The 12688-nt window shown below is 42.5% G+C and overlaps 1 protein-coding gene across 1 annotated transcript in view; it reads left to right on the top strand.

Annotated features, from left to right (window-relative positions):
* The window catches only part of MYO7B (myosin VIIB), a 266503-nt gene that overhangs the window by 213565 nt on the left and 40250 nt on the right, over positions 1–12688 (top strand). Inside the window, exons 32-36 of the mRNA XM_075340840.1 lie at positions 2179–2296; positions 2474–2600; positions 10462–10670; positions 11882–12063; positions 12186–12310. Of these exons, the coding sequence (XP_075196955.1) occupies positions 2179–2296; positions 2474–2600; positions 10462–10670; positions 11882–12063; positions 12186–12310 (761 nt within the window). The remainder of the gene's footprint in view (positions 1–2178; positions 2297–2473; positions 2601–10461; positions 10671–11881; positions 12064–12185; positions 12311–12688) is intronic.

Here is a 12688-nt window from a genome sequence, read left to right as displayed (position 1 = left end):
TTTAAAAAAAAAATGTGCTGAGATAATCTTATATATGTGTCCCTGCTATGTACTGTTGAAAGAAAAAGGTTTTGGTACCGTGTTAGCCAGTTGAAAAATGATTGATTGCTCTCAGTGAGAGAAACAAAATTAAAATGTTGTAGTTGTCATACCTTTTAATGGCTAACTATTATTTTAGTTAGCCATTAAAAGGCATCACAAATACAACATTTTAATTTTGTTTCTCCCACTGAGAGCAATCATGCTATGTACTGTGTAAGGCCCCTTTCACACGTCAGTGATTCTGGTACGTTTGTGCTTTTTTTTAAACGTACCAGAATCACTGACATACGCAGACCCATTATAATCAATGGGTCTGCTCACACATCAGTGATTTTTCACTGAACGTGTCTCCGTGCAGTGTACACTCGTGGCCGTGTTTCTGCACGGAGACAAGTCTGTTTTTTTCTGGCATCACTGATGACTCACGGACCACACTATGGTGTGATCCGTGTGTGATCAGTGAAACACGTACCAGAAAATCACGGACAAATTAAATATTAAATATTTTCAACTTACCTTGCCTGCGATTCGCTCAGGAGCCTCTGCTCTCGGCAGCTCCTGCCTGGCTCAGGAAAACCCGACCAGGAAGTAGATGCAGAGAGCGGTGGGCGGATGCTGCAGAGCTGGAGACTTCAGCACCATGGACAGCAGGAACGAAGGCAGGTTAGTAATGTCCATATGCAATCACGGATCACAGATCATGATTCATGGATTGCACATGGACAACCCACGTGTGCTGTGAATCACGGATCACGGAGGGACATGTGCATGTTTTACACGTCAGTGAAGAACGTCAGTGTTTTTCACTGACGTGTGAAACGGTTCTAATGGCCAAGTGTAACCGTACAGTGACATGGTATAATCATACCACATCTCATGGGGAGTGAGGAACAAAAAGAGATTTACATACAGCACAGCATGGGATCACAGCTGATTCTTTTTGTGATGTAAATCATTTCCCTGCCTATTTTTTTTTAAACATGTTTTACCTCAAAGAAAAACTAATTCACAATCCCATGCTATAATGTCTGTATACTTTTTTAATTCCTCCATGGCCCAGGAGCTGTGGTATGATCAGACCATGTCCCTGTACGGTCAGACACGGCCATTACACAGTACATATCAGGGACACATATATAAGATTATCTCAGCACAGGAACATTTTTTTTAAACACATCCAATTGTGGAAATTATTATTATTCCAAGATCTATTGATTAAAATAAACTTTGTTCGTGGGATAACCCCTTTAAATCTTTAAAAAAATGTAATCAAAATGCTCATGAGAAGTGACTCACTGTCAATTTCTTTTTTTTAATCAGAAGAGTGGAGGCTGATATAGACACAAAAAGGGGCGCAACTCCATGGATTTGGATTGGGGTGGCCCAAAACTCCTAAGGGTATGTGCCCACGATCAGGACTCACTGGGTCTTGGACGCAGCGGGTCCTTACCTGCGGGGCCGCTTGTCTCCTCCGCAGGGGAACACAGGAGACCGCAGCTGCTCGTGCCCACGATCAGGGTTCAGTGCGCTGTAGTCTCTCGCTTGTGTTCTCCCTACGGAGGACACATGCGAATCAGCAGCAAACAATCGACATACTGCAGCTTGGAAAGCCAAACCGCAGATCAGTGTTTGCTGCGGAAAAAACAAGCACAGTGGGCACGAGATTTCTAGAAATCCCATTCACTATGCTTGTACTGTATAATGCACCATTTTGGACGCAGTGAAAACACGCTACATCTGTTCATGGGCACGCACCCTAATAGCTGTTATGGTCAGGTGTCTATATACTTTTGGCCAGGCTCAGACTAGCGCTCATGGAAACAAGTGAATCTTCCGGAGGGCCTCTGTACAGGAGTGATCCCTTTATTCCGCTATATAAGCAGTAGTGGGAACAATACACTTGACTCACTATGTTCATACAAAAACAGTATCTCATGCATTTAACAAATCACCCAGTCTATTACTATAGATACATTTATGGATGAGGGTAATGTAATATTTACATGTAGCTGAACAGTGGTCCCTCAGACTCCATATTACTTGCAGGCCTTTGGCACCCTAGTTCATCACCGCTTTACGCCATATAGTGTATAATTTATAGATCATCTACAGCGAACTCTTGTGTCTATTCTTTAGGCTCAATATGTAACGGAGAAGACTCCTGCACTACAAGTGAAGGAAACAGTAGTAGACTTCTCTCGCCAGCAGTGGCCTTTATTATTCTCAAAGTTCTTTGAAGCCTCCAGATTTGCAGGTAAGAAAAATCATTGCTGCCAAATACGTTTTATAACAGTGGGATTATTGCATAATACTAGTCACACATGTATGGTTCAGAATCATAATAACTGAAACATTTTAATAGTTTTAATATCAATTAGTATAAATGCTGTTGTCTCCTAATTATTTTCTGCTTATTTTGAATGTTCTACAGGACCCAGCATCAGCAGAAACCACTTTATTGTTGCAATAAACTGGAAAGGAGTGAGTTTTCTGGATGAGACTGAGAAAAAGTTGTTGGATCTTACTTTTCCTGATTTAACTGGAATCCTCACCAAAAGGTACATCTAGCATCGAATTTCTAATAATTGATTACATTTAAATATCACTCAATAAAGATGTTTCCTTCATTTCTTTTGGACTGCCCATAGACTATTAACATCCAGGCAGTCTGCACTTACAGTCTAAAATGTCAATGTAGATTAAGTAGTTTGCATTATATCGTGCAGTTGTGTGGGCAAGGAGATGGCTGTCAGACATAGCCAGACTCCTCATAGAGAAGATAAACATGGTTTATTACCATGTTCACTTTTTTGATCTTTGTATACAGACCACTGAACCGGTTGGAGGGAGCATGAGTTGCTGAGCCCTAGGACACCAAATTTCCCTTTACACTGAGGCTAATATGACCGTCCTATTTACAGGGGAAATGAGCAATAAAAATAATGTTTTACTATGTTAAGATGCCCCCAAAGGTTTTTAAGACCTCATGAAAGGCACAGTTTGTTAAAAAATAAAAAAAAATATAAAAAATAAAAAAGTAAAAAAAGCAAAAATAAAATACAAGAAGGGTAAATAAAAGAAAACTTAAAGAAAAAAAAGATAAAAAGAGATACTGCTAGATACTGTTTCTACAAAGTACAAGAGACTACAAAAAAAGAAAAAAAGTAAGCTGGAGTATGAGTTGGTATACATGTCGCTTGTAAGCTCATGTTCACACTGGCCATAAGACTTTAAAAACCAAAGAAGAAAATAATGTGAACATATACCCTTCTGTAACAAACTAGAAGCATAATGCATATAAATAAACATATCAAAAATAGTGTTTACTAAGTACCCTATGTTTATTTACAGTGGGTACGGAAAGTATTCAGACCCCTTTAAATATTTCACTCTTTGTGTCATTGCAGCCATTTGGTAAATTCAAAAAAGGGCATTTTTTTTCTCATTAATATACACTCTGCACCCCATCTTGATAGAAAAAAAACAGAAATGTAGACATTTTTGCATATTTATTAAACAAGAAAAACTGAAATATCACATGGCCATAAGTATTCAGACCCTTTGCTTAGTATTGAGTACAAGCACCATTTTGAACTAGTACAGCCATGAGTCTTCTTGGGAATGATACAAGTTTTTCACACCTGGTTTTGGGGATCCTCTGCCATTCTTCCTTGCAGATCCTCTCCAGTTCTGTCAGGTTGGATGGTGAACGTTGGTGGACAGCCATTTTCAGGACTCTCCAGAGATGCTTAAAGGGAACCTGTCATCAGAAATTTTGCTTTAAACCTAAAAGTTTCCCCCTCTGCAGCTCCTGGGCTGCATTCTAGCAAGGTTCCTGTACTTTTTGTGGCCCCTTTTAAACCAAATTAAATACTTTATAAACTTGTACCTTTTGCTATGTAAATTTTGTAAATCGTCCATGGGGGCAGGCTCTCTGCTGACCGTTGCTGTTCCTCCAGCAGATTTACGCCGCCCCCCAATGCTGAATTTCATATCTCAGGATGCCGCCCCTGGGCGCCCGTGGTCCCGCGCATGTGCTGTGCGACTGTAGCGGGACTGTGCACTGTGTGCACGTGTGACCGCTAGTGACGTTTTGCGCAGGCACGAGGTTATGGGTGGCGCTGTGAGTGTCATCAGCAAGTGCCGCCCATAACCTCATGACCGCACTTTCCCCTCTTCCTCCAGAGTTCTGCGCAAGCGCTTGCTGGCCAGATGACCCGACGTCACCTCTTTCCCAACTTGCCCTGCTGCAGGGTAAGATGGGAAGGAGGTGACGTCGGATCATTTGGCCGGCGAGAGCTTGCGCAGAACGCTGGAGGCAGTGGGGGAAAGCGCGTCCACGAGATTATGGGCGGGAACTTGCGATGCAATCACAGCACCGCCCATAATCTCGTGCTTGTGACACACGTCACCAGCGATCCTGGCGTGGGCGGCACCTCGGGCGCAGTGGGCGGCGTCCTGATGGATGAAATGGAGCGTGGGGGGACGGCGTCAATGTGCTGGAGGAACAGCAATGGACGCAAAAGAGCCCGCCCCCATGGACGATTTACAAAATTTACATAGCAAAAGGTACAAGTTTATAAAGTATTTAATTTGGTTTAAAAGGGGCCACAAAAAATACAGGAACCTTGCTAAAATGCAGCCCACAAGCTGCAGAGGGGGAAACTTTTAGGTTTCAAGCTAAATTTCTGATGACAGGTTCCCTTTAATTGGGTTTAGGTCAGGGCTCTTGCTGGGCCAGTCAAGAATGGTCACAGAGTTGTTCTAAGGCCACTCCTTTGTTACTTTAGCTGTGTGCTTAGGGTCATTGTCTTGTTGGAAGGTGAACCTTCAACAAAGTCTGAGGTCCAGAGCACACTGGAAGAGGTTTTCTTCCATATTATCTCTGTACTTGGACTCTTTCATCTTTCCATGAATTGCAACCAGTCGTCCTGTCCCTGCAGCTGAAAAACACCCCATAGCATAATGCTGCCACCACCATACAGTTATATGAAAAAGTTTGGGCACCCCTATTAATGTTAACCTTTTTACTTTATAACAATTTGGGTTTTTGCAACAGCTATTTCAGTTTCATATATCTAATAACTGATGGACTCAGTAATATTTCTGGATTGAAATGAGGTTTATTGTACTAACAGAAAATGTGCAATCCGCATTTAAACAAAATTTTGACCTGTGCAAAAGTATGGGCACCTCAACTTAAAAGTGACATTAATATTTTGTAGATCCTCCTTTTGCAAAAATCACAGCCTCTAGTCGCTTCCTGTAGCTTTTAATGAGTTCCTGGATCCTGGATGAAGGTATATTTGACCATTCCTGTTTACAAAACAATTCCAGTTCAGTTATGTTTGATGGCCGCCGAGCATGGACAGCACGCTTCAAATCATCCCACGTATGTTCAATGATATTCAGGTCTGGGGACTGGGATCGCCATTCCAGAACATTGTAATTGTTCCTCTGCATGAATGCCTGAGTAGATTTGGAGCAGTGTTTTGGATCATTGTCTTGCTGAAATATCCATCCCATGCGTAACTTCAACTTCGTCACTGATTCTTGCACATTATTGTCAAGAATCTGCTGATACTGAGTTGAATCCATGCGACCCTCAACTTTAACAAAATTCCCGGTGCCGGCATTGGCCACACAGCCCCAAAGCATGATGGAACCTCCACCAAATTTTACTGTGGGTAGCAAGTGCTTTTCTTGGAATGCCGTGGTTTTTTGCCTCCATGCATAACGCCTTTTTGTATGATCAAACAACTCAATCTTTGTTTCATCAGTCCACAGGACCTTCTTTCAAAATGTAACTGGCTTGTCCAAATGTGCTTTTGCATACCTCAGGCGACTCTGTTTGCGGCATGCTTGCAGAAACGGCTTCTTTCGCATCACTCTCCCATACAGCTTCTCCTTGTGCAACGTGCACTGTATTGTTGACCGATGCACATTGACACCATCTGCAGCAAGATGAAGCTGCAGGTCTTTGGAGGTGGTCTGTGGATTGTCCTTGACTGTTCACACTATTCTTCTTCTCTGCCTTTCTGATATTTTTCTTGGCCTGCCACTTCTGAGCTTAACAAGAACTGTACCTGTGTTCTTCCATTTCCTTACTATGTTCCTCACAGTGGAAACTGACAGTTTAAATCTCTGAGACAACTTTTTTTGTATCCTTCCCCTGAACAACTATGTTGAATAATCTTTGTTTTCAGATCATTTGAGAGTTGCTTTGAGGAGCCCATGATGCCACTCTTCATAGCAGATTCAAATAGGAGAACTACTTGCAAGTGGCCACCTTAAATACCTTTTCTCATGATTGGATACACCTGCCTATGAAGTTCAAAGCTCAATGAGGTTACAAAACCAATTTAGTGCTTTAGTAATTCAGTAAAAAGTAGTTAGGAGTGTTCAAATCAAGAAATTGATAAGGGTGCCCATACTTTTGCACCGGTCAAATTTTGTTTAAATGCAGATTGCACATTTTCTGTTAGTACAATAAACTTCATTTCAATCCAGAAATATTACTCAGTCCATCAGTTATTAGATATATGAAACTGAAATAGCTGTTGCAAAAACCCAAATTGTTATAAAGAAAAAAGGTTAACATTAATAGGGGTGCCCAAACTTTTTCATATGACTGTATTTCACTGTTGGGATTGTATTAGGCAGGTGATGAGCACTGCCTGGTTTTCTCCACACATGTCACTTAGAATTATCACCAAAAGGTTCTAGCTTCGTCTTATCATACCAGAGAATCTTGTTTCTCATAGTCCGGGAGTCCTTCAAGGGCTTTTTTCTGCAAACTCTATGCAGGCTTTCATATGTCTTACACTGAGGAGAGGCTTCCATCTGGCCATTCTGCCATAAAGGCCCGACTGGTGGAGGGCTGCAGTGATAGTTGACTTTGTGGAACTTTCTCCCATCTTTCTACTACATCTCTGGAGCTCACCTACCGTGATCATGGGGTTCTTCTTTACCTCTCTCATCAAGGCTCTTCTCCCACCATTGCTCAGTTTGGCTGGACGGCCAGGTCTAGGAAGAGTTCTGGTGGTCCCAGATGTCTTCCATTTAAGGATTATGGAGGCCACTGTGCTCTTAGGAACCTTGAGTACTGCAGAAATTATTTTGTAACCTTGGCCCGATCTGTGCCTTGCCACAATTCTCTGAGCTTCTTGGGCAGTTCCTTTGACCTCCTGATTCTCATGTGGTCTGACATGCGCTGTGAGGTCTTATATAGACAGGTGTGTGCTTTTCCAAATAAAGTCCTATTAGTTTAATTAAACACAGCTGGACTCCAATGAATGAAGGCGTAGACCCATCTCAAGGAGGATCACAAGGAAATGGACAGCATGTGACGTAAATATGAGTGTCTGAGCAAAGGTTCTGAATACTTATCATTGATATTTCAGTTTCCTTGTTTAATAAATTTGCAAAAATTTCTATATTTTGTCAAGATGGGGTGCAGAGTGTACATTAATGAGGAAAAAAATGTTGTTTTTTTTTTAATTTACCAAATGGCTGCAATGAAACAAAGAATGAAAAATTTAAAGGGGTCTGAATACTTTCCGTACCCACTGTAAATAAACATAGGGTACTTAGTAAACACAATTTTTGATATGTTTATTTATATGCATTATGCTTCTATTTAGTTACAGCAGGGTATATGTTCACATTATTTTCTTCTTTGGTTTTTTATGTCTTATGGCCAGTGTGAACATGAGCTTATAAGCTACATGTATACCAAATCATACATTTGTGATAGTATTCCAGGGATGCATGCTTTTTTATCTAGTGCTAATTTTTATGCTCTTTACCAAGGGAGCATTGCAGAAAAGGTAATAATGCTGCCAAAAGAGAATTCTGTGAGCCATACCCCTTAGTAAAGACTATAGGGTGCTTTACACGAGACGATGGATCGTGCGATGCATCGTCGGGGTCACGGTTTTTGTGACGCACATCCGGCATCATACATGACGTCGTCTCATGTGAAACCTTTGAGCGACGCAGTATCGCTCACAAATCGTGAGTCATGTACTCGTCGCTCAGTTTCATAATATCGTTTATTTTTACTTGTGCCGGTTGTTCATCATTCCCGTGGCAGCACACGTCGCTCCGTGTGACACCACAGGAGCGATGAACTCTGCTTACTTGCGTCCCACGGCTCCCGCCGGCTATGTGGAAGGAAGAAGGTGGGCGGGATGTTTACATCCCGCTCATCTCCGCCCCTCCGCTTCTATTCCGGCGGCTGTGTGACGTCGCTGTGACGCCAACGTCCCTCCCCATTCAGGAAGTGGACGTTCGCCGCCCACAGCGAGGTCGCTCAGCAGGTAAGTATGTGTGACGGGGGTTTCACAACTTTGTGCGACACGGGCAGCGATTTGCCTGTGACGCACAAACGACGGGGGCGGGTACGATCGATTGTGAAATCGCACAATCGGTCGTCCCGTGTAAAGCAGGCTTATTGGAATTAGCACCAAATAAAAGGGCCCATATATCTGCAACCGTACAGTGGATTTAAAATAAATAAATAAAACCTGGAATACTCAAGGGAGCAGTAGAAATAAACTAAGAGCAAGTACTGAACACTTTGACCTGGTGACAGGTTGTCTGTAAGATAGATGCATTTAGTTCTACTCATTCAATATGTACAGTGCCTACAAGTAGTCTTCAACCCCCTGCAGATTTAGCAGGTTTGATAAGATGCAAATAAGTTAGAGCCTGCAAACTTCAAACAAGAGCAGGATTTATTAACAGATGCATAAATCTTACAAACCAACAAGTTATGTTGCTCAGTTAAATTTTAATAAATTTTCAACATAAAAGTGTGGGTCAATTATTATTCAACCCCTAGGTTTAATATTTTGTGGAATAACCCTTGTTTGCAATTACAGCTAATAATCGTCTTTTATAAGACCTGATCAGGCCGGCACAGGTCTCTGGAGTTATCTTGGCCCACTCCTCCATGCAGATCTTCTCCAAGTTATCTAGGTTCTTTGGGTGTCTCATGTGGACTTTAATCTTGAGCTCCTTCCACAAGTTTTCAATTGGGTTAAGGTCAGGAGACTGACTAGGCCACTGCAACTCCTTGATTTTTTTCCCTCTTGAACCAGGCCTTGGTTTTCTTGGCTGTGTGCTTTGGGTCGTTGTCTTGTTGGAAGATGAAATGATGACCCATCTTAAGATCCTTGATGGAGGAGCGGAGGTTCTTGGCCAAAATCTCCAGGTAGGCCGTGCTATCCATCTTCCCATGGATGCGGACCAGATGGCCAGGCCCCTTGGCTGAGAAACAGCCCCACAGCATGATGCTGCCACCACCATGCTTGACTGTAGGGATGGTATTCTTGGGGTCGTATGCAGTGCCATCCAGTCTCCAAACGTCACGTGTGGGGTTGGCACCAAAGATCTCGATCTTGGTCTCATCAGACCAGAGAACCTTGAACCAGTCTGTCTCAGAGTCCTCCAAGTGATCATGAGCAAACTGTAGACGAGCCTTGACATGACGCTTTGAAAGTAAAGGTACCTTACGGGCTCGTCTGGAACGGAGACCATTGCGGTGGAGTACGTTACTTATGGTATTGACTGAAACCAATGTCCCCACTGCCATGAGATCTTCCCGGAGCTGTTTCTTTGTTGTCCTTGGGTTAGCCTTGACTCTTCGGACAAGCATGGCCTCGGCACGGGTGGAAACTTTCAAAGGCTGTCCAGGCCGTGGAAGGCTAACAGTAGTTCCATAAGCCTTCCACTTCCGGATGATGCTCCCAACAGTGGAGACAGGTAGGCCCAACTCCTTGGAAAGGGTTTTGTACCCCTTGCCAGCCTTGTGACCCTCCACGATCTTGTCTCTGATGGCCTTGGAATGCTCCTTTTGTCTTTCCCATGTTGACCAAGTATGAGTGCTGTTCACAAGTTTGGGGAGGGTCTTAATTAGTCAGAAAAGGCTGGAAAAAGAGAGAATTAATCCAAACATGTGAAGCTCATTGTTCTTTGTGCCTGAAATACTTCTTAATACTTTAGGGGAACCAAACAGAATTCTTGTGGTTTGAGGGGTTGAATAATAAATGACCCTCTGAATAAACTTTTCACAATTTAAAAAAAAAAATAAAAAAAGAAATAACATTCTTTTTTGCTGCAGTGCATTTCACACTTCCAGGCTGATCTACAGTCCAAATGTCACAATGCCAAGTTAATTCCGAATGTGTAAACCTGCTAAATCTGCAGGGGGTTGAATACTACTTGTAGGCACTGTATATATAGTAGATGAATGGCCAGTGTTGTAATTCAGTTGCATGCCAAGTGCTGGATATCTTGGCTTGAAGATAAAGGGAAGCCTCTTGATAATAATCATCCTTCTGTTCTCATGTTTCTACTGTATTTTCTAATATTTTGTATCTATGTGTGAATTGCATGTGTGTCTTTTTTTTATAGGGCTGAAAAATCATTTGGTCAATGCTGTGTCTTAAATACGCTGAGAGGAGAGCAATTTGTTCTAACCTCGCAGAACAGTGAAGAAATTGCTAAGCTGCTTCTCTACTTTTTGGATGGGCTGAAGGCGAGATCTGTGTATGCAGTAGCTCTGCAAGACAGCTCAAGGTCAATGACAGACCCAATGGGTTCAAAAACAAAGACATTAACAGGTATTATTAGCGTTCCTAATCAATAAATGGAAACACCGTATGTAAGAATACAGAGACCGACTTTCACACTACGTTTTGGACTCCTTCGCGGCCTCTGTTAAGGACTTCTATCTGAAGATGGAACCCCAACTAAGCCATTGACTATTATTAGGCAAAGCTCTGCCACTCTAGACTCTGTTTGAATTTATTTTGGAAGGATCTGTTTTATGCCGAACACATTAGTGTAGTCTAACAATATTCCCATGCCCTCAACTATTGATTGCACTTTGCCAATAAACAAAATACACAAAAATTAAGCTTAGAAATATAGATATAGAGTTGCAAATGTCTAACTATATATTTAGCAGAATTGGTTTGAAGCAATGGACCGAGGGCCCTCCGCTATGCAGAGCAAATCACGGGATCAGACGTGTTAACAGATAAACCAGGGAAAATGTTTATTTACAAGGAATAACAAACACAAGCTGCCAAGCAGCGGGAGGGGGGAAAAGGAGTAATGGAAAACCCACAGTACAAAAATGTATTCTTTAGCTGAAGCCCAGGTCGCCACAGTTAGTGCAACATACAATATAGTTTTAACAGCAGTACCGCGATATGCATATTTTCAGCGTTAAACAATCCTGCTTTGTCCTCTATCTTAACTGGTCTCCCTTAAAGGGACCGTGCAGATACCGCACTCTGACTACAGAAGCCTACTATGGTTCTCTAACTGCTACGCCCAGGCATACACTCATGTCACTGTCCGCAGGACTGGTCTGCCCTGAGGCTTGACGGTACGGTGGTGCGCACTTCACTCCGGGTGGGCAATGCGGGACTTCTCTTCCCACGATTCACCAGGCAGCTGGGTTCATCAGGCGGCATCTTCTAGCAGGCAGGATATTGACTCTCCTGTATGCATCCCTCTGCACGTCCTGGAACTCTCTCACACTGTCTGCCACTTCCTGCTTCTCTCTGCACTTTTCTCAGGGCAGACCAAACAAATACACAGCAGCAGAGGAGATGCAGGCCATTCCATTGTGCTCTGCAGGGGAGCAGTCTCTTAAAGCCACAGTACAACAAAGTCTTAAAGTCACAGTAAAGCAACATCCTTAGTACGGGCTGCACTCCCCTACAGTTTCACAGTAGGACAAAGTGTAAACCCAAAGTCAAGAGATGAACTTTTATAGCAAGGTATTTCTGAGCTCATCACAAATTTTTATCTCTATTTTTAGATGAACCAGACCTGTTAAGCTTTCGAAATGGGGATCTGCTTCTTCTTAACAGAAGCCCGGAACTTCAAAATGGACTGAGCTGGACCCATGCACAAAATGAAAGGACTGGGAACAGTGGTGCTGTGTCTTTGGATGCTATCTATATTGTACCAACCCTTACCAAACCTAGCTCTGAAATGCTGGTAAGCAAATGGCCGTTGTAATGTACACAGTGCCCTTCTTTACGTGTTTAATAAATGTGACATAAATTATATGTCTAGTAAGACAATGCTTATTAACTTCTATATTTATTTTTTGTCCTTAGCGTATGATTGCTATGTCTCCAGAACAGCGGAAATCAGAATTAATCGGCTCTTCGTTTGATGAGTTTAGCCAACAGGAAGAAGTTAAGCCATACACATTGGAGGAATATTCTGTGCAGTATTTCAGGTAAACACAGCTCAAGTTCAAATATATGGAATCAGGTATAAGTATATATGTTTATGTGTATAAGGGTTCGCTCACATTACCGTATATATCGGATGAGTGACATGCGAGAAAAAAAAAACACTGCCCTCTCACCAACGTCATCTATTGAGTCAGTTCTGATCTGCAAGTTTTTCCTCAGCCAGAAAAGGCAGAAACAATTACAGCACACTATAGGGTGCTTTGCACGCTGCAACATCGCTAACGATATATCGTCGGGGTCACGGTGGTTGTGACGCACATCTGGCGCCGTTAGCGACATCGCAGCGTGTAACAGCTAGGAGCGATGTTCAACGATCGAAAAAACGGCAAAAAACGGTGATCGTTGACACGTCGCTCCTT

This window comes from Anomaloglossus baeobatrachus, chromosome 3, assembly GCF_048569485.1.
Source record: "Anomaloglossus baeobatrachus isolate aAnoBae1 chromosome 3, aAnoBae1.hap1, whole genome shotgun sequence".
NCBI lineage: Eukaryota > Metazoa > Chordata > Amphibia > Anura > Aromobatidae > Anomaloglossus > Anomaloglossus baeobatrachus.
This window is presented reverse-complemented; position numbering and strand designations above follow the sequence as displayed.